This window comes from Octopus sinensis, linkage group LG2, assembly GCF_006345805.1.
Source record: "Octopus sinensis linkage group LG2, ASM634580v1, whole genome shotgun sequence".
NCBI classification, from domain to species: domain Eukaryota; kingdom Metazoa; phylum Mollusca; class Cephalopoda; order Octopoda; family Octopodidae; genus Octopus; species Octopus sinensis.
The window spans coordinates 140,070,084-140,094,196 of NC_042998.1; the positions used below are offsets into that span (position 1 = coordinate 140,070,084).

Genomic DNA, 24,113 nt, shown 5'->3' on the forward strand with positions numbered 1-24,113 from the left:
AACATTTTTCAATATAAAGTATTCAGAGAGCCATGATATGTCCTGCTTTATATACTTTGTGTGTGTGTACATGTGTGTTTGTGTGTGCATGCATGTTTTGTATTTGTGTTTAATTCTTTTTTTAATCATATTTTATTTGTCAACATGGCTACCTTTATCCTTCCTCTCCACTTCTTTCTCTTCCTTATATTTCTCAGACCCCTTATCTATACACAGACACACACACACACACACACACACAACACACACACACACACACACATTCTTTATTGTTGTATCTTGCTTATATTTTGGATCATGGTTTTACTTAGATATTCCTATGGTTCTTGTATTCTTTGCTATATTCTCATTTCAATTTCATTTCTGTTTTTTTCCCTCCTTTTCTCTCTTTCGTTTTTTGGAATATTTCAATAATATTTTTTATAGTATTTTTGTTGTAGTTTTTTTTTTATTTTTCTGTTGTTGTTACTTTCTGTTTTTAATCTCTAATTCCAACATTGACATTTGCACGTGTTGTGTGTGTGTGTTCATGAATACATTCATCATAAGATGTTTATATTTTTTTCATATTCATTTCATACATTTTTCTTTATTATTAAATATATTCTTTACTGCTTACAGAAGTTGTTACATCTATTGTACATGTTTGTACGTATTTATGCATGTGTTTGTTGTATACTGTTGAACACATTTCTTTCAAAACTTGTTCCTACATATCTTAAAAACTCATGTATCTATATATATATATATAATATATATTATATATATATATGAGTTTTATACATACACACATGGTTGCATTTGTACATGTATAGACATAAATATATACATCTATACATACAGACTCACAAACATATATATATATATATAAACACATAGAATGGTTGGGGTGAATGGAGTGAGAGAGAAGTTGGAAGCTGTGCATGTATAGAACCATATTACTATATATATATATATATATATATATGTATACAACAATATTACTATACATACAACAATAAGTTTTTGTCATTCATAACACATGTGGTTTGTGTAAATATGTCTTGCAGGTTTTGTTATCCTGCTACTTTTCATTTCCAAGACACTTGTATACATTCTTCATACATTCACGTTTGACATGGTCATTGTGTGTTCTGTAGAAGCTAGGAAGCAAGTAGAGTTTCTGAACACATATTTAGGAGAGGATAAACCTATTTCTAATAATTTATGATGTAGATCAATGCTATAATAAAGAAAGGTGCTTATTAATTAGTTTGAAGTTTGTAATTTTTACTAAAAGAAAGCAATTGTTAAAGTCTACACAATCTAGAACATTCTTATAAATTCCAATTTTAATGTTTTTATTAAAATATGGTTTTCAAGTTTCTTTTTATTGATGATTTTAATAATGTGATTCAATTGTAAGCTAAATTTTATTCACTGTGACATAGTCATTTTTCATTGCTTTACAGCATTTTTAAATGTCACTGTTTATACTTCTGAAATTATGAAGGTTGCCTAAGTATATACAACTTTATATATGCTACTTTATACAGACATATCAGTAAAAAATATTTCTCTAAATTATAAATTTAATCCAGCATCAGTCAAATTATGTTGATTCCTTTCATATTTGTTAGGCCTTGCAGAGGAAATAGAAAATATTCCCCACTTCCATTTCTCATAACTTTTGAAATCTGTATATTTTCACATAACTTTTTGAAAACTGAATATTTCTATCATGAAATTTTTTATGAATATGTTTCAGGTGATATAGATTATATAATAATTTATTGTGAAAAATTTTTCGGAGATTAGGGTGGGGGTGTGGACTAAAAAATTTTAGATAACTCACACACCTCAAAAATTTTTTTCCTCATAACTTTTAGAAAGTGAGCATTTTTTAATGAATTTTTCTACAAATACTTTTCAGATGATGTAGATTATGGTTATATTAGAATTTGTTGGGAAAATTGGGTGGAGAGAGGTCGGAAGGAAGAGGAGTTTTGAATAATTCATATACTTTAATGACTTTGTTGCCTCATAACTTTCATGCTTTGTTGATGTAGAAGACAATTATGTTGAAAAAGAAAAAAAAAAAACTTCTGAAGACTATTCCACACTTTCTCTTCTGGAATTTTTAAATGAATATCTTTTAATAAAATAAAATTCTCCAGAGGTACTGGCTTAATTTCAAGGAAGAAAAATTTTCTGATGTGAATTTCTTGGTATGTGTTGTGATGAGAGTTACAATGCCCCCTTGCAAGAGATAGACTGGTCCAAGTAAAGTATAAATAGTAATGATCCAAGTGAGTTCAAGGTTCAGAGTTCAGAGTTGAGTGAAGTTTGTGTTAGTTCACAGTGAAGTAGGACGGTGTCATTTGGTTAGTTCACAAAGACATATTGATCGTTGGTTCATGAAGAGATTTGTGAGTTTGTTACATTATTTTTACTGTTGTCTTGCTATCTTATTTTTTGTACTTAACAAAGTACGTTACAACATTTGGTGATGAGGGTTTTGAAGCTCACGTAGGTTATCTAACAATTTGTTCTTGATACAATTTGTTAAATAATGGAAGACCTATTAGCTTCCATAGTACAGATGCAAAAGCAACAAGAGCAACAGGAATTGCAGAAGCAACTTTTACAGCAACAACTATAACAACAACAATTATTGGAGCTATATTCAAACTAGTTCAAAAATGAGGAAACCTATGTTAAGAAAAACAATGAAATCTGCTTGTAGTGTGATGGGTGACAAATTACATTTCTTAGGTGAAATGTGTGACTAATGTCACATTTTGAGGAAAAACATGCAAGGCAAACGACTTTGTTGTTAAAAATGCAACTGATCTGTTTGGTACCAATCGATTAGAATTATTCAATTTATGGGACCTCCCCATAAGTCTCTATTGTAAAAACGTAATATGATTGTCCCTCTAAATATAATTCATCTGAAGAATTAGAGAAAATTTTTGATAATGTTTCTGCAAGTACTCTTGGACAAAGTAGGTCTATGCACAAAGACTGAAGCGTATTTTGAATTAGATGATAACATTACACCTGTGTTCAAGCCTAATAGGAAAGTGCCTTTTTGTGGTAATAAAGCAAGTGGACGATGAGTTGGACAGAGTGGAAAAAACAGAAGCATTGAAAAAGTGGATTACATGAAATGGGAAGCTCTGACTGTATGTATAAAAAAGAAAAATAACGAAATTAGGTTGTGTGCTGACCCCAGAAGATATTTTTACAAAAATAAACGGAAAAAAAATATTTTCAAAACTCAATCTGTCTGACTCATGTCTTCAAATCAAAGTAGATAAAAAAGACTCAAAGTTGTTAACAGTCACACACAGAGGTATATGCTAATACAATAGACTACCTTTTGAACTGAAGGTAGCACCTGCAATATTTCAACAGGTGATGGACCTGATGTTGGCAGACTATCAATTTGCTATTCCTTACCTTGATGATGTGTTAATCAAAAGCCAATCACAGAATAAGCATATCGAATACATGAAGTGTGTCTTTAAAAAAATGAAGGATTATGGTTTCACAATCAGTGAAGAGAAGTGTGAACTCTTTTTGCCTAAACTCTTTTTGCCTAGGTCAAATCATAGATAAGAATGGAAGACGTTCTGACCCATCAACGACAGACACAATCAGGTTAATTCCCAAGAGCATGAAACCACTAGAAGAGACTGTGATAGCATCATTGCAGTCAGTAAATGAACTAAGGAGTATTGTGTGTAATATAATCTAGGAACTGCCGGTGACAGCACATGATATAAAAATGAAATCTGTAGAGGATAGGTACATTACAAGAATGAAAGAAATATTGAAAAATAAGCATGATAAAAATACAAATTCAAATAATTTCTCAATATGCAACGCTGTTTTAATGTATGGCAGAGTGTAATAGTACCAAGTGCACTACCGAAATGAATATTGCAATAATTCTACTGTGGGTACCCGTGAATATCCAGAATGAAAGCTATGAGGAGGAGCTTTGTATATTGGCTGATTATGGAGAGGGACATTGAGAAATTGGTGAAAGCATGTAGAAGTTGTGCATTGGCAACCAAAGCACTACCAGTAAAATACCAATTGTGGCTGGTGACTGAGAGACCATGGTCCAGGATACATATCGACTATGCTGGACCAGTGAACGGCACATACTATCTAATCATTGTGGATAGCTAAAAAAAGTAATCAGACATATGCAGATGTAATAAACCTACAGCAAAGACAACAGTAAAGTTCCTACTCAGGTTATTTGCTTGGTACAGTGTTTCAGATAATGGAACACAATTCACAGGATATGAATTAAGAAATTTCTGCAAAATATATGCCATAAAGCACATCTGTACCCTGCTGTACCGCCCAAGGTCAAATGGGCAGGTGGAAGGTTAGTCAACATGTTCAAAAGAGCTCTAAGAAAAGCTAGAAGCAAGTTAGATAATGATGAGACACTAACAAAATTTTGAAAGTATATAGAATAAAGCCAAATCCAAATGCTAATTCAGGAAAGTCACCAGCAGAGTTAATGTTCATGCATAAAATAAAATTGATCCTTGATAAATTATTGCCAGGAAAAAATACATATAAAGGAAAGACAAAAAATACATTTGAAGGAAATACAAGAAATATCACAAAACATTTTGAAGTAGGAGATAAATACTACACTACCCCCAGTCATTGAGAAGGTCTTGTTTCACCAGTTTAGTTGGTGACCTCACTATTGCCAGAGGCTCAAAAAACAAAAAAAAACATTCAGTACATTTTGTAAAGTGGTTGACATTAGGAAGGGCATCCAGCCATAGAAGTCATGCCAAAACAGACAATGATGCATGATGCAGTTTTTGGTCCTGTCGGATCCAATCAAACTGTTCAACCCACATCAGCAAGGAAGATAGACATTAAATGATGATGATGATGATGATATGTTTGTGTGGATGTGTGTGTGTACATGCCTTGAGTTAGGAGTAAATAACTGAGTCAGTTTTGGATGATTGCTATTTGCTGAAGGTGTAGCTGTAATATATATTTAATTATTATACACAGTCATGTATTAACTGCAGTATCAGAAAAATATGAAGGAATATAGAGAAAAAAATTCATATTTTGCTCCATAAAATGAGATTTAATAAAATACAATATGAATATTGAATAAAGTACCATACAAACTGTAAGTGAAAATTTTTGAAAAGGAATATATTCTGAATTATTGCAGAAAGCCCCTCAGCCAAGTTTTCCCAATTGTTGTCATTTTAAATAAATATTTAACAACACATATCTAAGAAGAAGGTACACAAGTCTTCATATAGTTATTTTATAGCATTCCTGGTAATTTGTATGGAGTGAAGATGGGGGGGGGGAATATAATTAGACAACATTCTTGTCCACATATTATTATTATTATTATTATTATTATTATTATTATTATTACTATTATTATTATTATTGTTGTTGTGTTGTTGTTGTTATAGCATGATGATATGTATAATGCATAGAATTATGACTAGTCCCCTACCATTTGGAATTAAACAGCAAGATTTCGGAAAATGTCCCCAGAGATAAAAAGCTGTCAATCAACAAGAAATTGCACATGTTTCAGACTTCGTTTGTATAAATGAACAAAAGTCATTTCACACGCGCACACACACACACACAGAGAAAGAGAGAGAGGTAGATAGATAATAAGTATTTGTGATTTTATGTGTGTATATATATGAATACATGTGTGTGTATGTAAGCATATGTATGTAATTATTGATAAATAGATAGATATATCAATATTGTATTTGTGATTTTATATAATGTGTGTATGCATATATGTATGTGTGTGTGTGTGTGTATATATATATATACACACACACACACATATATATGATAGAAATTACTTGTGATTCCAGCATGTTTTGTTAATTCAGTTTCTGATGGGGCGGGGCTAAGAGATATAAAAATTATTGCAATTCACTTTTCAGAAAATAAATAAACAAACAAAATGTACTGAAGTGAAAAAGAAAAAATCTAGGGGATGAGGTAGGGATACATTTATGCTCAATGGATGTCATTAGCAATGAACTAATTTGAAACTATTTAATTGTAGTATTTTTCACATATCAGCAAAATGTAGCCAAGAAAAGATTACCTCCATCATGACGGCAGTGGCTGTGGTAGTTAAAGTATCAGTGAAAGTGGTGGTTGGTTGGGTGATTATTGTTGCATTGGTTAGGAAGAGCGCTAAGAGAAGCAGAGTAACTACAGTAGAAAATGAGGAAGCAAAATGGCTGGAAGCTAGTGAAAGTGAAGGCAATATTTGATAGCAATAATTTCCATAATGATATCCTGAATGACAGAAATACTAACAACAATTACAACAATAAAGATAATAATAATAATAATAATAATAATAATAATAATAATAATAATAATGAACTGTGCCAATGACTAAAAGAGTGACAATATTGCTATTGATGCTTTTAATAGCTACCAAATTTGATCTCTTCAATGATGACTGTGCCAAGGAGGAAAACTAAAATGTTTTCCTTTTCCCCTCTCCATAACTGCTTTATTTTGTGAGGGTCATGGTGTAGTTATTGAACAGATCAAATTGAAATTACTTTTAGATATCATAAATCTCAATATGTGTGTGTGTGTGTGTGTGTGTGTGTGCGTGTGTGTGTGTGTGTGTGTATGCAGGATGGGGCAGAGAGGACAGACATTTTTGAAAAAATCATGAATTTTAGCTGCAAACAAATTTTATTGACATCAGTGTGTTCGTATTGAATTAGCATTTGTCAAAATCAAGCGTGGAAAACAACATCCATCATGCAGTGTCCATCTTCATTGATGCTTTTCTGAAGGTGTTCTTGGAAGTTGGCCTCCACTCTCTCCAGCATTGCTCTGTGCATAGTCCCATGGTTTCAGCTGTTGCCCAATGACCAATTTGTATGGGTGGAAATGCAGGTCTTCATGCAATATAGGCCTTACTGATTGATTACCGATGCCAACTGGTGTCACATAAGAAGGACTGATGCTGGTGCTACATAAAAAGCACTGATGCTGGTGTCACATAAAAAGCACTGATGCTGGTTGGATGGTCTGACTGAAAACTGGTAAACTGGGGAGCTGCACCAGGTTTCAATCTGATTTGGCATAGTTTCTATGGCTGGAATTCTTTCCTAACAGCAACCACTCCATGAGTGTAGTGGGTGCTTTTTATGTGCCTGTTACATACCACTGGCATCTGCCACAACTATGACTTCACTTGGCTTGACAGGTCTTCTTAAGCACAGTATATTGCCAAAGGTCTCAATCACTTGTCACTGTCTCTGTGAGGCCCAACATTCAAATGGTGCTTTTTATGTGCCACCAGCATGAGTACCAGTTATGCGACACTGGCAACAACCACAGATTCACTCTTTTACTACTGGTCTTCAAATCCATTCTGCAAATATCTTTCCTGCTGACTGTACTGTCATTAAAGTTAAAACCATATCTGATATGGTTCAAATTTAGAAATAATTCCTTTTAAACTTCATAGCTGTTAATGTTCTTCATACAGCTATGGATCAGTAGTATTGATTTCACAATGTTGGTTGTCCTACTGCTGCTGGTGTTTAACCTTCTGTAGCATCAAGAGATTAGATTTACTAACATAACTGATTACTAAAATGTATTTATTAATAATCATAATTATCGTTACTGATACATATATATATATATATATATATATATATATATATATATATATATATTATATATATATATATTATATATATATATATATATATATATATATATATATAATTACTTTTTGTGTAGTTTTTTACAAGTTAAGTATGACAAACTTCTGAGCAACTTCTACTTCTATGAAACTAGAGACAGTTTAAATGTCTCGTGGATAAATAAATAAAAGAGTTTCATTAAAACAAAAAAAACATTACTTCAAATCTAATTTCATCTAAAATATGTTGCTTATGTAAGCCGGCTGTTAGATGATAATGATGATGGAAAAAAATTATGTATTACGAAAAATATCTGATTATTTGAAATCAAAATCATTTTGCTTCAAACACATGGGATGCTCTGGTGGCAAGGGAGATAATCATTTCTCAGTAAATCTTGGCAAGATTAGATTTTTAAACTGAACAAGGGAGAAGATACATAAAACATGCAATTTTTTCTTCTCACTCATAATAAAGATTTAAAAGTTTCTAGTCAAGTAATCATGTATGGTGCCATTTCATTCTAATTAGAAATTATTCGTATAACATTACCTGAGGCTTTACCATTCAAACTGGTCATATACGGACCAAATATTCTACCTGTTTTATATTCAAACCAGCAAGATCTGGCCTCTCACACCTACCCCAAATGTTGTTCTAAAAATAAACAATCATGCCTTCGAAATCCCAAAGCTACAAGATAGTGTGTGTTTGAAACAATATGAATAAATAAGCATTGGATTTGATAGAGTTATCCAAATGCTAAAGGATTAAACTAAATTAACCTTTTAGCATCAAAACCAGCCATATCTGATCCAAATATTCTACCTGCTTTATGTTCAAATCAGCTAGATCTAGTCTTTCACACCTACTTTACAATGTCATTCAAAAAATAAAGAAATACATCATTGAAATCTCATAGCTATAAGATTATGCATGATAAATTCAACACAATATGAATAAATGAACATTACATTTGACAGAGGAATCTGAATGCTAAAGAGTTAAACATTCTACAAAGCAAAATGTTTCTTTTAGGTGGAAAATAATTATAGTTTAGAAGACATTCACGGAATGTGTTTTCTTTTCTTTTTCTCCAAGGATGATGATCATCTTTATTGTTTTACATATAGGCATAGGAGTGGCTGTGTGGTAAGTAGCTTGCTTATCAACCACATGGTTCCGGGTTCAGTCCCACTGTGTGGCACCTTGGGCAAGTGTCTTCTACTATAGCCTCAGGCTGACCAAAGTCTTGTGAGTGGATTTGATGGACGGAAACTGAAAGAAGCCCATTGTGTGTGTGTGTGTGTGTGTGTGTGTGTGTGTGTGTGTATGTGTGTGTGTGTGTGTCTATGTTTGTCCCCCCAGCATCACTTGACAACCGATGCTGGTGTGTTTATGTCCCCATAACTTAGCAGTTCGGCAAAAGGGACCAATAGAATAAATACTAGGCTTACAAAGAATAAGTCCTGGCCACAGTCAAATGACTGAAACAAGTAAAAGAGTGAAAGGAGTATCTACTTTCCATGTTAGTATGGGTTGGATGGGTCATCAAAGCCCAAGTTGATTTTCATGTGGTGTTATTGCTCTTGATCAGAGGACCCTGTCTTGTTTGTACACTTAAGTTTTGGCATATTTTTACAGCTGGACACCATTCCTATCACCAGTGTTTTATATCATATACCATGACATTTGGAAATCTATTTCAAGCCAATCCATTTCTGTAAATGTACATTACCATTTACTTATTTCAGTCATTGGATTGTGGCCAAGTTGGGGCGATGCCCTAAAGGGTTTAGTCCAACAAATTGACTTCAGTACTTATATATATGATAAGCCTCTATGCATATTCCGTCAAACAAATTCACTTACAAGGCATTGGTCAGTGCAGTGTTATAGTAGAGACACTTGCCCAAGGTACCATGCAGTGAGACTGAACCTGATACCACATGACTGCAAAAGTGATCTTAACCACACAGTCATGAACTCTATCATTGTGTCCAATGAATAAGCACATTTCCTATATATATACTTAAACATGGATGTTTCGTTAAGAGGGAAATAAATCCCCACCATCTGCAGTGTTGAGACCACCAGCTCACATGACTTCAACTTTCTTTGTCCTCATGAATGATGAATGCTCGTCCACTAGAGGTAGCAGCAACTTATCTCCTTGCCAGCAATATATAGTAAATCAGTACCAGAACAGGTACTGGTGTCACTATTAGCCAGTTAGTTTGTCAAAAAATATATATTAGTGACAGAAGTAGTTTTAATAGTGGGAGATAATATTTATCCCCACTTGAATGTGGATGTTTTGTTAGAACAAGCTATACTGTGGTAGATATGAGAGAAACTCTTTTACTGGTTTTTAGTGTGAAATGTACTCTTGTTTACATCACTAGCAGGGAGATAAATCCCTGCCATCTCCAGTACTGAGACCACTAGATCACGAGATTTCAACCTTGTTTGGTCTTGTCAAGGATGGACACTTGATCATGAGAGACAGCAGCAACTCATCTCCTTGCCTGTGATGTATAGAATGACAGTGCTAGAACAGGCGCTGATATCATGATTTGCCAATGTTCTTACTCTTCACTGTCAACACAGACAAATCACTTAGAGCTCTCCACTATTTTCTATTTTCTCTCTACTACAGTAATTCCTAACATGGAGCATATGCCCCACTGGTGGGGTCTGGGAAAATTGTGCTGAGACATGGTACCATAGTCGTCAGACACAAGTTTCTCTTTAAAGTGATTCACTTTTTTTTTTCTTAGTCAAGAACCATAAAAGCACCCATGCAGTTCCATGTAAAAGTACCCAGCACACTCTGTAATTTGGTTGGTGTTAAGAAGGGCATCCAACTGTAGAAATCATGCCAAATCAGACTGGAGTCTGGTGCAGCTCTCCAGCTTGTCAGCTCTGGTTAAACCATCCAACCCATGCCAGCATGGACAATGGATGTTAAATGATGATGATGATGATAATGATGATGAATAATGTGCTTTTTTTTGTAGTCAGTACTTAATAAAGGAGTTTCCAGTAGAATTTCTTTTGTATTAAATAATTGTGATAAAATATTGAAAATAATGTTGGTTTTTGACAACTGCCAGTGGAGCATACATTTTTGTGGAAAGTTATAGTGTGGACTGGAAGAAAATAGGTGGGAGGGCACTGTTCTGCTGCTTAAGTTTTTTGGCCATCAGGTTTGCCAAATTCTTTAGTCTTTATGAAGGTGCATGTTTAGATGTGAGTTGCAGCATGGATAAGTGGGCATTAATACAATGATGGTGATGATGAATGGCCAAATGTACAGACTTTAGAACAAAAAGTATTCTATCCAAACTGAGCATTGCTCCCATACTTGGCATGGCACTAATTTTGATGACCAGTAGCATAGGCAAGATTCTTAAGATAGAAAATTGTTGTGCTTTTTCTCACTTCTACTTTTATGATAAATTCTGGCCTTTTGAATTTTCTACACACCAACCTCATCTTGAACTTACGCAATACATTGGCTTCTCTGCTTGTAATCCTAATGTGTGTCTTTTTCTATAAACCCCAGCTTAAATATTACATGCAGTCACTTACTCCAAGGACCTCTGCTCTATGGGTTTTCCATTCCTTCTTAGATCTTCCTTACATTATGCAAACCTCCAACTCATCAAGCTCCATATAGCATAGAATAAACAGGCCTATTTCCCTCGACATCTCCATAAAGTAAAACCTCTCCTTCTTGGACATGATAAAATAACAATGCACAAAGAAATATCCATATGCATACCATTTCATCATATCTCATTGTCCATATCACAAAATGGTTTGTTTTGTTGGGTGAGGAGAGTGGGGGGGACAGTTCTTGGAGTTTTTTTTTCTTTGCTTGTTTATTATTTTTTTTTGTTTCTTTCCCCCGTATAATTTTGTGTAAGAACCGCAAAATGGCTTTTCATATAATTTTGCAATGTTTATGACTCCTTAAATTGAGATGTTCTAACTTCTAAGAAATATTCAATGTAATCTCAGATTTAACAACAATATATTAAAAAAAAAATCATAAAACTTTACATCAAAAAATAGTAACCAGAAAAGCTAGATTTTTTTCAGCTTTCTTTTTTGTTAGTTTCTTTTTTTTTTGGTCTTTTATTTTCTTGTGGTTGATATTATTGAAAATATGTTTGCAACACTTACTTTTTGTACTTCACATGTTTCTCTTTGGTAAGGGAAGATTTTTATTTATTATTATTTTTTTTTGCTTGGCAGTAAGTTTTTGGTTTTATAGAAAGAGGAAAAGGCTTTATAGTTCCTTCAGCTGCTGTGCTATCAAAGAGTAGTAAGAAATATTTCCCCATTTAAATAATATCTAGGGAAAAAACTGAGATTAGAATCAGTTCTAAAAAAAATAAAAACAAAAATAAAATAGATTATAAACACACTTGTATACTTTGTGTGTGTGTGTGTGTAGTGCTTTTTTGTGTGTCCACATATTTGACGGATTATATTCAAATTCCCATTTCCATATGCACACAGAAAACACATACAGCCGTGTGGTTTGTGTATATGTACATAAGTATATTATATATATATATATGTGTGTATGTATATATGTATGTATATTGGCACAGGTGTGGCTGTGTGGATAAGAAACTTGCTTCCTAACCATGTCCTCTTAGGTTCAGTTCTATAGTCTAACACCTTGGAAAAGTGTCTTCTACTTTGCTGCTGGGCTGACCAAAAGCCTTGTGAATGGATTTGGTAGATGGGAACTGTTGTATGTATGTGTGTGTGTGTATATATATATGTGTGTGTGTGTATATATATATATATATGTGTGTGTGTGTGTGTGTGTATATATATATATATATGTGTGTGTGTGTATATATATATATATATGTGTGTGTGTGTGTGTGGTGTATATATATATATATATATATATATATATATATATATATATATATATATATATATGCATGTGTTTTATGTTTGTTGCATAAACCTACACACACACACACACTTGACAACTGATGTTGATTTATTTGTCTTCATAACTTAGCAATTCAGCAAAAGAGACTGACAGAATAAGTACCAGACTGAAAAATAAGTCCTGGGATTGATTTGTTTGACTAAACCCTTCAAGGCTATGCCCCAGCATGGCCAGAGTCCAATGATTAAACAAGTGAATGATAAACAACTATTAATATCAATTATAAACAACATCCAGTTGTGAAATTTCAGGTGAATGATATTTAAATTTGGCCACCTCTTGGCACAACTACCTCTAGATTACTATTTCATAAAGCTCCTATAAGGTGAAATTTGTTTTGTTTGTTCTTTCTCGAGCCATGCCTGGCTCATTAGGGCTGGTTTCCTTGGCGTATAGGTTCCCCACCTGAACAGGACGCCGGTCCGTTGCAGGTGAGCTGCAATATGCAAGAGGAAAGAGTGAGAGAAAGTCATGGCAAAAGAGTCAGCAGAAGTTCGCCATTACCTTCTGCCAGAGCCACGTGGAGCTTAGGTGTTTTGCTCATAAACACACACATCGCCTGGTCTGAGATTCGAACCCGCGATCCCTCAACCACGTGTCCGCTGCTCTAACCACTAGGCCATGTGCCTCCACAAATAAATGCGCCTTTTAAAGCCTAGCTAGGCTCATGGGCCCGGTTTCTCAGTATCTATGGCGTATGTGTTCCCCAGCTGGACAGGACACCAATCCATCGCAGCGTTACTCACTCTTGCCAGCTGAGTGGACTGGAGCAACATGAAATGAAATGTTTTGCTCAAAAACACAACGCATTGCCTGGTCCAGGAATTGAAACCACAATCTTGTGACCATAATGCTGACACCCTAACCACTAAGCCACGCACCTCCACTATAAGGTGGAATGGTGGGGAATGAAGACTTCTGGGATTAGAACAATTCCAGTTGTTTTGCTCTTACTGACCATTGATATATAAATTCTTTGCTTCATTGAAAAAAACAGTGAAATAATTGAATCGTCATTGTTTAATGTTGATTGTTCCATGCTTGAATCAGTCAAGTGGAATTTGTTGAGGCAGATTTTTGATGGCCAGACACAGCTTCTGCCACCACCCCATGTCTGTTTGTAACCCAGGTAATATTTTTCCATAGCCAGACATGCTTTACATGGAAAACTGGGAACAAACACCTCTCTATCTTTCTATGACTGTAATGCTCATTTACAACTAATGATGTGATATCTAGATGAGGATATGCATGAACACACACACACATACATATATTATCATCAACATTTAATGCCCATTTCCATGCTGGTAACAGAAACTGGTAAAGCCAGGGGCTGCACCAGTTTCCATAGTTTAATTGGCTTGGTTTCAACATCCTAATGCCATCCACTTTACTAGGTGCTCTTCTATGTGGCACTTTGGTTTTAGGTTCTCAATTCGGTTGTGGTGGGTGAGTCATATATATATCTGGGCACAACAGGTTTGTTTTTGGTTTCTGTCTACAAAATCAACTCAGAAAGCTTTGGTTGGCCTGGGGCTGTAGTAAAAAAAAATGCTTGCCCAAGATGCCATGTAATGGGACTGAACCCAGGACCACGTGGTTGGGAGGCAAGCTTCTTAGCTACACTACCACACTTGTACCTAAAACCATGAAATAATATTATATCATTTTCCCCCTTCTAAACAAAGCACACAAAAGGATTATGCAAAAAGGTGTTCTGACAGATTACACCAGCTTTTTGAAATTAGGATCATCAATATCATTTGTGGCACTTGTAATATTGAACAAAAACAAAAAAATACTACAGTAAAAATATGGCACTAGATGTATAAAACCTCATTTTAGATTTTTATTCCTACACCATCATTGTTATCAGTTGACATCCCTTTTTCCATGCTGGTATGGGTTGGATGGTTTGACATGGAGCCAAAGAAGACATTGGGGATTGGTGCAGCCCTCTGGCTCAACCACTTCAAAGTGTACTGGCTGCTTTTTAGAGGCCTCTGTGTGTGTGTGTGTGTGTGTGTGTGTGTGTGCATGTGTATGTGTGCATGCATGTGTGTGTGTGTGTGTAGGCATGGCTGTGTGGTAAGTAGCTTGCTTCCCAACCACATGGTTCCAGGTTCTGGGTCCAGACCCACTGCATTACATCTTGGGCAAGTGTTTTCTACTATACCTTTCAGGTGACCAAAGCCTTGTGAGTGGATTTGGTAGATGGAAACTGAACTAATGATTCTGGTGTACTAATGATTCTGCCAGCTCGCTTGCCTTAATAATTATAATAATGGTTTCAAATTTTGTCCCAATACCAGCAATTTCAGGAGGAAGGGCTAAGTCAATTACATCAATTTCAGTACTCAACTAGTATGTATTTTATTCACCCCAAAAAGAAGAAAGGCGAAGTCAACTCATACATTTTTATTAACCTGGATCATTTGCCTTTACATATATATTACACACAACAGTTGAATAAATAGAACAGCATTGAAGAGATATTGAATAGAATAAGTACAAGTTTTAACTGTATAATATGGTAAATACTAATACTTTTTAATTTTGGCACAAGGCCAGCAATTTTGAGGGGAGGAGGAAGTCGAATACATTGACTTCAGTGCTCAATTGATACTTATTTATACAACCTTTAAAGGATGGAACAAATTAATTAGAAGGAATGAGAATGCCTATCACAAAGCTGATTGACATAGCTTTGATTAGCACCTCAGGTAATTGTCTGGGAATTCAAAATCCTAGGTTTTTTCATAACACCCAACAGAATTTCAAGAATGTTTGACCAGGCTATTTTGCAGGAATATTCCAGCTCATTTCATTACACACCAGACAATCTGATTGACTGAGCCATTTTTAAGTAGGCATTAATACCTTTTATGGTGACACATTTAATTTTTCAAAACTGGCCTTGCTTTTCAAGGCAGTGTGCTAAGCTGTAGTCCTGAGCTGGTGAACTTGAGCATGATAGTTCAAAACTTAGCAGGAATCTTGCTACAAGTTGAATGAACCTAAATTTTCAAAACTGCATTTCATATCACCATGTAGAGTCTACACAGACATAATAGAATTATATTTACCAGTAAATGCTAACTCTGGCAATTGCTTTATACTTAGATGTCTTCTTGAATAAATTGCTTCCATGTCACTAATTATTTAGATTTATTTCCAATGGCATCAGCTATGCATCGTAGGGAATTAAACATAATTATTTTGATTCATTATCTGAGAGATATCGCACAGTTTACCATTATGGAATGTACAAAACAGAAATCTAGAGTCTTAATCCCGGCAGCTTACATTTTCAGTTAGAATACTTGAGCTGTTACTATCTTTATTTATTTATTCATTCATACATTCAATCATTATTTTTCTGAAACATTCTCAAGAACATATTATTGTCTTATTTAATTGAATCTCAAGATATTATTAGAGTTGGATTTAATTGGAACTCATACTACACTAATTACTGTGGAGTGTATTTTCAACATAAGATATTGGATTTTTGTTGTTGTTTTTGCTTTGTTTTCGCTGTTGTTGTTTGTTTTTGTTTTATTTCTACTCCTCCATCCCCTCCTTTTGTTTCAGCTTCTATTCATGTTTTACTATGTCCAGACATTTTCGACAACTCTCTGTGACTACTACTCCATAGTTTTTTTTTTGTTTTTCTTTCTAAGCAATCTATCATTCTGATTGTACATTCCTGAACAATAATGGCTTCTGTTAAAGTTTAAAAGCAGTCACTGAGAGAGAGAGTAGAGACAGACAGACAGAGAGGGAGAGACAGAGCAGAGACAGAGTTAGACAGATAGGGAATATCACAGAAATACATCTATTTTTTCAATTTTGTTTTTAAATAAATTTTAAGCAATATTTCAATGTAAAAGGAAAAGAAAAAATTTATATATCTTTCAATAATTCCAAAATAAAATTGGCAGTGGTGAAGATGTAGAGGATGAGAAACAATAAAATATCAAATAGTAAGATATTTTAATTACTTCTCTGAAGCTTCATATATCTCTGGAATTGGATAGCTTACAAGAAAATTGAAAACGAATGTTTACTGACACTCCAAATAGGCATGTTGTGGAAGAAAGGGAACTGTAGATGTTGGAATGGGAGATGCAGATTTTAGCACTGCTTTTACTTTCTACCTTTCTAGGGGAAGTATGTCAATGTTGTTTCTGTCTAAACCAATTCACCACAAAAATCTTTCCCTAATACAATTATTATATCAGCTTTTATCAACTATTAAGATATTAGGGTGCAATCATAATAAATTGAATTGAAGTAGATTGAATTAAATTAAGATATGAAATTGAATTTTAAAATTATCTCTACCAAGTGTTTATGCCTGGGGGTTATAAAATAATAATAATAATAATAATAATAATAATATAATAATAATAATAATAATAATAATATATTGTGCCCATGCATAATGACACACAAAATATTAATTTATTATTTATTCAAATTTAAAGTAATTTCTGTAAGTGGATACGTACATTTATGTGTAAAATACAGGTATTTAATCAGGTATCAATTTTGATCAAATAAACTGTGATAATTGGATTCTTTTCCTAAAATGTTTAATTTAGTTTAGTTTATTTGCCTCAGATTATGTCATGCTGACGATTTCAAATAAGAATGAAATTGCCACTACACATGATTGCCTATGACTAGAAATTTTAAGATCTTTGTAATGAGTAAGCAAAAGAAAAAAAAATTACATATGTATATGCCATACATCTTCTTTGTTCTTCAGTTTAAAATTCAAATTTCTATTCCCACCAAGATTTATCGCAAATAATTATCTCCCTTAACAATAACTCACCATCAAGGCACACCATGTGTTTGACATTTAAATAAACTAAAGCAATTGGAAATGATTTACTGCAAAGTCATTCAGTTTGCTTTTGATGTTGTACAACATTTAACATTGTATTTCTTCTCCTTCTAGATCAGCAAAATGCATAACCAGATGGAACACCACCGGAATAATATTCAGAAACACCATACTGAAGAAATGAACAAAATTATTGAAAAGGTAACCATTTAGGCCAAGGAATCAACTCCTCTTTTTCATTATAAATTTAGGAATTATGAAGCATTTTGAAGTTTTAGTTTCTCTTGCGTCCTTGAGTATATTAGGGAGCAAGCAAGCTGACACCATTGGTTTCTGTTGGCTATGGTTTTCTCTACATCAAGTCATAAGGCATGTGATATTGGCCTCTCTCATATCATTTATGAATATCCTGCACCATGTAATTTCTTTTTCCCTTTGGTGGTGTCTATTTAAAAGCTGTTCTAGAATGGCCTTGTTTTGGTAGCCAGAGTACGTGACCTGCTAGTTTTAATTTATGTTCTTTGATGATGTTTTCACTAAGAGGTCTTGTGTTGACTCATTGGTTATGTGCCCTTGCCAGAATATTCTCAAAATCCTTCTCAAGCATCTCTGGTAAAACACATTCAGCTATCTGTTAATTTTCATGGTGCTCTTTTGTGTCTCTCTGGCTTGGAGTACTGTTCATTGAACTATGCTATTGTTAGTGAGCATGCCTAAAATTATCTAAGCAAGACATCTTGGTTAAATTAAGAGCAACAATCGTCATTTCATGTTAGCTTTCCATGCTGGCATGTGTTCTATGGGTCTTGGAAGTCCTAGTTGGTTATTACAGGTGTGGTTATGTGGCTGAGAAGCTTGCTTCCCACCATGTCTTGAGTTCAGTCCCACTGCAAGACACCTTGGGCATGTGTCTTCTACTATAGCCTCAGGGCAATGAAAGCCTTGTGAGTGGATTTGATAGACAGAAGTTGAAAGAAGCCTGTCATGTATGTGTGTGTGTGTGTGTGTGTGTGTGTGTGTGTGTGTGTGTTTGTGTTTTTATGTGTGCTGTTGTTTTGACATCATGTGAAGATTGTAAACAAGTATCACCATCACACAAGGGATGTTGTTTGTTTCCAGTCTTCCAATGAAAAATATGTCTGACAATGGTGAAATATCACCTTGCTTGGAAATAGGTGAAGGTCAGCAATAGGAAGGGCATTGGGCTGTAAAAGCTCTGCTTCAACAGATTCCATATGACCCAAGCAAGCATGGAAAAGTGGATGTTAAACAATGAGAAGGATGATGATGTATACCTTCTTTGATGGATCAGAGCAAAAGTCTCTCTCTTAAGTTTCATTTTTGGCATGGTTTCTACAGCTGGGTGCTGTTCCTGTCACCAACCACTGCACTGGGAGCATTTAATCATGGTATAATCCCTAGGGAAATTACTATACATAAAAATATTACTGAAGGGCTTTATCAACCCTCGTATCTCCACTTGCTGGCTGACTACTTTGCAGATTGTCCTGAATAGATTCTATATTGGCACCAACACTAGTAGGATTATTGTGTACCCCATAAGCTAGGACATGTTTGTTCAGTCAGGGCTATGTAGCTGAGGAAGTGAATAGAAGAGAGAAAGAGAGAGAGCAATAACAGAAATACCAGGATGGATGGATGAATGAAGGGGGCAAGAGTATGGAGTGAAAGGGATGAAGGAGGAGAGAATTCTGAATGGTAATAGGTGGATAACTATTTGTAATATGAAAATACATATCTTTAACTATTTTACTTGTTTTGATCATTAGACTGCAGCCATGCTGGGGCATCACTTTGAAGAATTTTATTTGAATGAATCGACCCCAGTACTTATTTTTTTAAGCCTGAGGTTTATTCTGTTGATGTCTTTTGCCGAACTGCTAAGGTACAGGGGGTAAACATATCAAAACCAGTTATCAAACGGTAGTCGGGGACAAACAGACATAAAGCCACAGACACAGAGCTATATACACACACACATACACACAAAGGTTTCTTTCAGTTCCCAAATCCACTCACAAGGCTTTGGTCAGCCTGAGGCTATAGCAGAAGACATTTGCCCAAGGTGGCATGCACTGGGATTGAACTTGGTACCATATGGTTTGGAAGCAAACTTCTTACTACACAGTCATGCTTACACCTATGTATATTATATTAAGTAATAAGTAATTGAAAAAAAATTATATAGTATTTAAATGTTTTCTCCAACACTTCTCTTCCTTTCAGACCTCTTCAGAATTAAAGAATTTAGAAAAAGAATTCACTACAAGGACTCAAATAACTAATACAGTAAGTAATTTTTTTTTTATTCTTTGCCTTTTACTAGTTTCAGTCATTGCACTGCAGCACCACCCTGAAGTGTTTAGTTGAACAAATCGAATCCCAATACTTATTTTGTTAAGTCCGGTACTTATTCTACCAGCCACTGAAATTTACATGGATGTGAACAAACCAACACTAGATGTCAAGCAGTAGTGTTGGTGGGGACACAAAGGCAGTGTTGGTGGGGACACACACACGTATATGATGAGCTACCTCAGTTACTATTACCAAATTCCATAAATAAAGAGTCTTCTTTAAACATTTCACCACTGGGAGAAGACTGGAAGGAGTCCTTTCTGCAATATGGACACATATTTATCTGAGTTTATGTTTCCCTCACACTCCACAGCTCTGATTGACCATTGCTCCCCAGACCATCACAGAATAGTTGCTATGTTTCATTGTTGGCTGCAATCTTTTCACGTCAAATTCTTAATCACAGTCTCCAAACCCACACTTGACCACTGTCAGAAAATACAGCAAATCTAGACTCATCAGAGAATATGACAGTATCCCAAAATGCTAGTGGTCTCTCACTGGCCCAATCTTTTCTCTGCTTGATACTGGCTGATGGAAGAAGTGGCTTCCTTCTTGCTGCTCTGCCATAGTAGCCAAGCTTGTGGTGATACCTGACAGCTGTTTTGGGACTGACATCAACTTGTTCTGCAATGTCAGAGGCCTTGCAATGAGCATTATCCTCTACACTTCTCTTAACAAAGTGAAGTTTCCTGTCAGAGGGCCCAGGTCGACCTGGATGAGGTGATGTTTACTCCTTCCTCTCCCTGGTGAATTGCACTATCACTCTATTAACTGTAGAAAGAGGGATCTCAAGGTTTTCTGCAATTTTATGCTGACTTAGTTCACCTTCAGATTGACCCACAATACAGCCTCTTTGAAATTTGGATAATCCCAAGGCTTCTTTGGTATGTGGCATGATTAAATAGTCACATATAGAATCTGAAATATAAAAATGCCAATTAATAAAAAGTATAAATCTTTTCAAGTTAAAATAAACACACCCCACCACTGCTTGACAACAGGTGCTGGTTTGTCCTCATAACTTAAGCAGTTCAGCAAAAGAGATTGATAGAATATGTACCAGGCTTATAAAAAGTAAAAATAAGTATTAGAGTCAGTTAAACTCTTCAAGGTGGTGTTCCAGCATGGCCAGTGTCTAATGGCTGAAAGTAGTAAAAGATAAACGAAAAAGATAAAAGAAATATATTTAGCATCTGTTGTTATTGTTGTTGTTAAGCAATTTGGTTAACTCTGTCTAAGAATTTCTCTGGCACATTGGTATCCATTGAGTTGATAATAGGTGAACAAAGCACCAATCTATTATGTTTCATGCTTTAGTGATCTGTTCATGCAGTTGGTTGGTTGTGGGTGTTCTGCACTGTAACAACAGAAGTCAGGGTAGGTTCTCCCAGCCAGTTTTATTTATATGTGTGTGTGTGTATATATATATATGTGCTTATGTGAGTGTGAGAGAGAGAGAAAGTGTGTGTGTGTGTGTGTGTGTGTGTGTGTGTTTGTTTCACTCATCAGACTAGCTACGCTGAAGTACTATTAAATGAATTGACCTCAGTACTTATTCCATATACACTCATGGTTCACACAAGCCCCCCCCCCCCACACACACACACATGAGGATTCTCAATTTCTATCTACCAAATTCATTCATAAGGCTTTGGTCAGCCTGGGGCTATAGTATAAGACATGCTCAAGGTGTCACACAGTGAGACTGAACTTAAAAGCCTGTGGTTGCAAACACACACGTATGCACATGCACACACACACACTCACACACACACGCACATGCGCACACACACACATATGACAGATGACTGCACAGTTTCTAGCCATCAAATTCACTCACAAGTTATTGGTCAGCCTGGGGCTTTAGTACTATAATAGAAGACTCATACCCTAGTTACCTCACATTGGGATTGAACTTGAAACCCCATGATTGTGAAGCAAACTTCTTAACCACTCAGCCATGCTTGTGTATGTCTGTGTGAATGTTCACAATCTGTGCTTGGCTATGACTTTAAAAACATCATCATCATTTGCAACTCACTTACAAGCAGTATTTCACTGTTTGTCCTTGGGCTAGAACTCATGATGTTTGTTGACATTTTCTGTCAATGAATCACCTGATAGCTTTGTGATTTCAAGTTCCTCTAGAATAAAAGAATCACATTTTTGAAAAGAACATTGAGGGTTAGAGACAGAAAGAGCATTGAACTATAAAGATCCTGCCTCAAATACTTCACCTATCTAAGCCATGCTAGTGTCATGTGAAACTTGCAGGCTTTTGTATTTTTTTTCAATAAGGATATTTTTTTTTAAAGATATAATTTGAAAGTGGGTACATCATTAACTATAATCTATATATATATAAAGCTGAAGTTGTCTGTGTGTGGCAGGTTTGGTAGCCTTCAACTTACACTATCTCCTCTGAGACCCTGCAGCGCAAGTTGACCAAAATTGAGAGTATAATAGAAGAAGGCTTGCTCTTCCTTCTGTAGAAGATAAAATTCAAATCGGACCATGTTAAGACCAAAAATTATTTACATAAAGAAGGTGCTTTTTTTCTATCAAAATCCCTATTTTTTACGATTTTTTGACTGGTGTGTCGCCATATTTTGGTGTATTCTCTTAAAGAGAATAACAAGCTACATAACGTGAAAATTTTACTTTTCAAAAATTCCAATTCTAAAGGGTCGAAACAAACCCGAGCAACGCCGGGCGATACTGCTAGTACTGATAATAATTGATGTAGTCATATATTTATATGGGGAAATTAGGTATTTGTAAAATATCATAGGAATCATGACATAGGAATCATAGGAATCCAGGCGCATGATACAATCCTTCTACTTGTGAAACCCAGTCAAACTGTCCAACCCATGTCAACATGGAAGCCTGTGGTTCTCAACTGGGGTCCTTTTTCTGCAATAAATTGCTTATACTTCTTTCTTCTATCGTTTACTTGTTTCAGTCATTAGGCTACGCCCATGCTGGGGCACCTCCTTGAATTTCTTTTTTTAATCAAATGAGTCGACCCCAGTACTTATTTTTTTAAGCCTGGTACTTATTCTTTTGGTCTCTTTTGCCGAACCGCTAAGTTACGGGGAAACAAACACACCAACACCAGTTGTGAAGTGGTGGCAGGGAGACAAACATAAACACACACACACACACACACATAATAGGTTTCTTTCAGTTTCCGTCTACAAAATCCACTCACAAGGCTTTGGTCAACCCGAGGCTATAGTAGAAGACACTTGCCCAAGGTACCATGCAGTGGGACTGAACTCAGAACCATATGATTGGGAAGCAAACTTCTTACCATACAGCCATGCCTGCACTTATAAAAACATTACCAACAATTTTTTATACAATTCCTAATAATACTTAATTATATAAATATAATAGGATTTTTTTAAAGCAATGAATGGCTATGGGAGAGGTGAGGTCCAGTAGAATATGATAGGAATCAAAGGGGTCTATAGGCAACAAATGGCCAAGAATCACTTCCTTAAATAATGGAACAATAATTATCACTGTAATAATGGTGAAGTCATCATCATCATCATCGTTTAACGTCCGTTTTCCGCGCTAGCACAGGTTGGACGGTTCGATCGGGGTCTGGGGAGCCAGGGGCAGCTCCAGGCTCCAGTCTGATCTGGCAGTGTTTCTACAGCTCGATGCTCTTCCTAACGCCAACCACTCCATGAGTGTAGTGGGTGCTTTTTACGTGCCACTTGCACAGGTGCCAGAGGGGTCTGGCATCGGCCACGATCGGTTGGTGCTTTTTATGTGCCACCGGCACAAAAGCCAGTCGAGGCGGTGCTGGCATCGGCCACGTTCGGATGGTGCTTTTTATGTGCCACCAGCACAGAAGCCAGTCGGGGCGTTCAAAACAATTAAGAAACTTATCGAGATAAAAACAACTTATATAAATACCAAAATGAACTGAAAGCAAGAGAAGGAATATATAAATTTTTTCATTTATCAATTCATTTTGCAAGATTCCTGATGTGAAATTGTGTATTGAAACAGATATTGTTGTATTTCGGGATGATAATTTTTTTTTCTTGCCACATAAATACATGCACAATATATTCTTTCTTCACTCGTTTATTACTATTCTTATTTTATTATTTTAATTCATGTCCATTGTCCAGAAATCTTTCGTCACACATCTGTG

At 35.3% G+C, this 24,113-nt stretch overlaps 1 protein-coding gene across 1 annotated transcript in view; it reads left to right on the forward strand.

The window, feature by feature from the left end:
- The window catches only part of LOC115226062 (centrosomal protein of 112 kDa-like), a 148,484-nt gene that overhangs the window by 60,705 nt on the left and 63,666 nt on the right, over window positions 1-24,113 (forward strand). Inside the window, exons 13-14 of the mRNA XM_036499862.1 lie at window positions 17,669-17,755; window positions 19,802-19,864. Coding sequence (XP_036355755.1) covers window positions 17,669-17,755; window positions 19,802-19,864 — 150 coding nt within the window. The remainder of the gene's footprint in view (window positions 1-17,668; window positions 17,756-19,801; window positions 19,865-24,113) is intronic.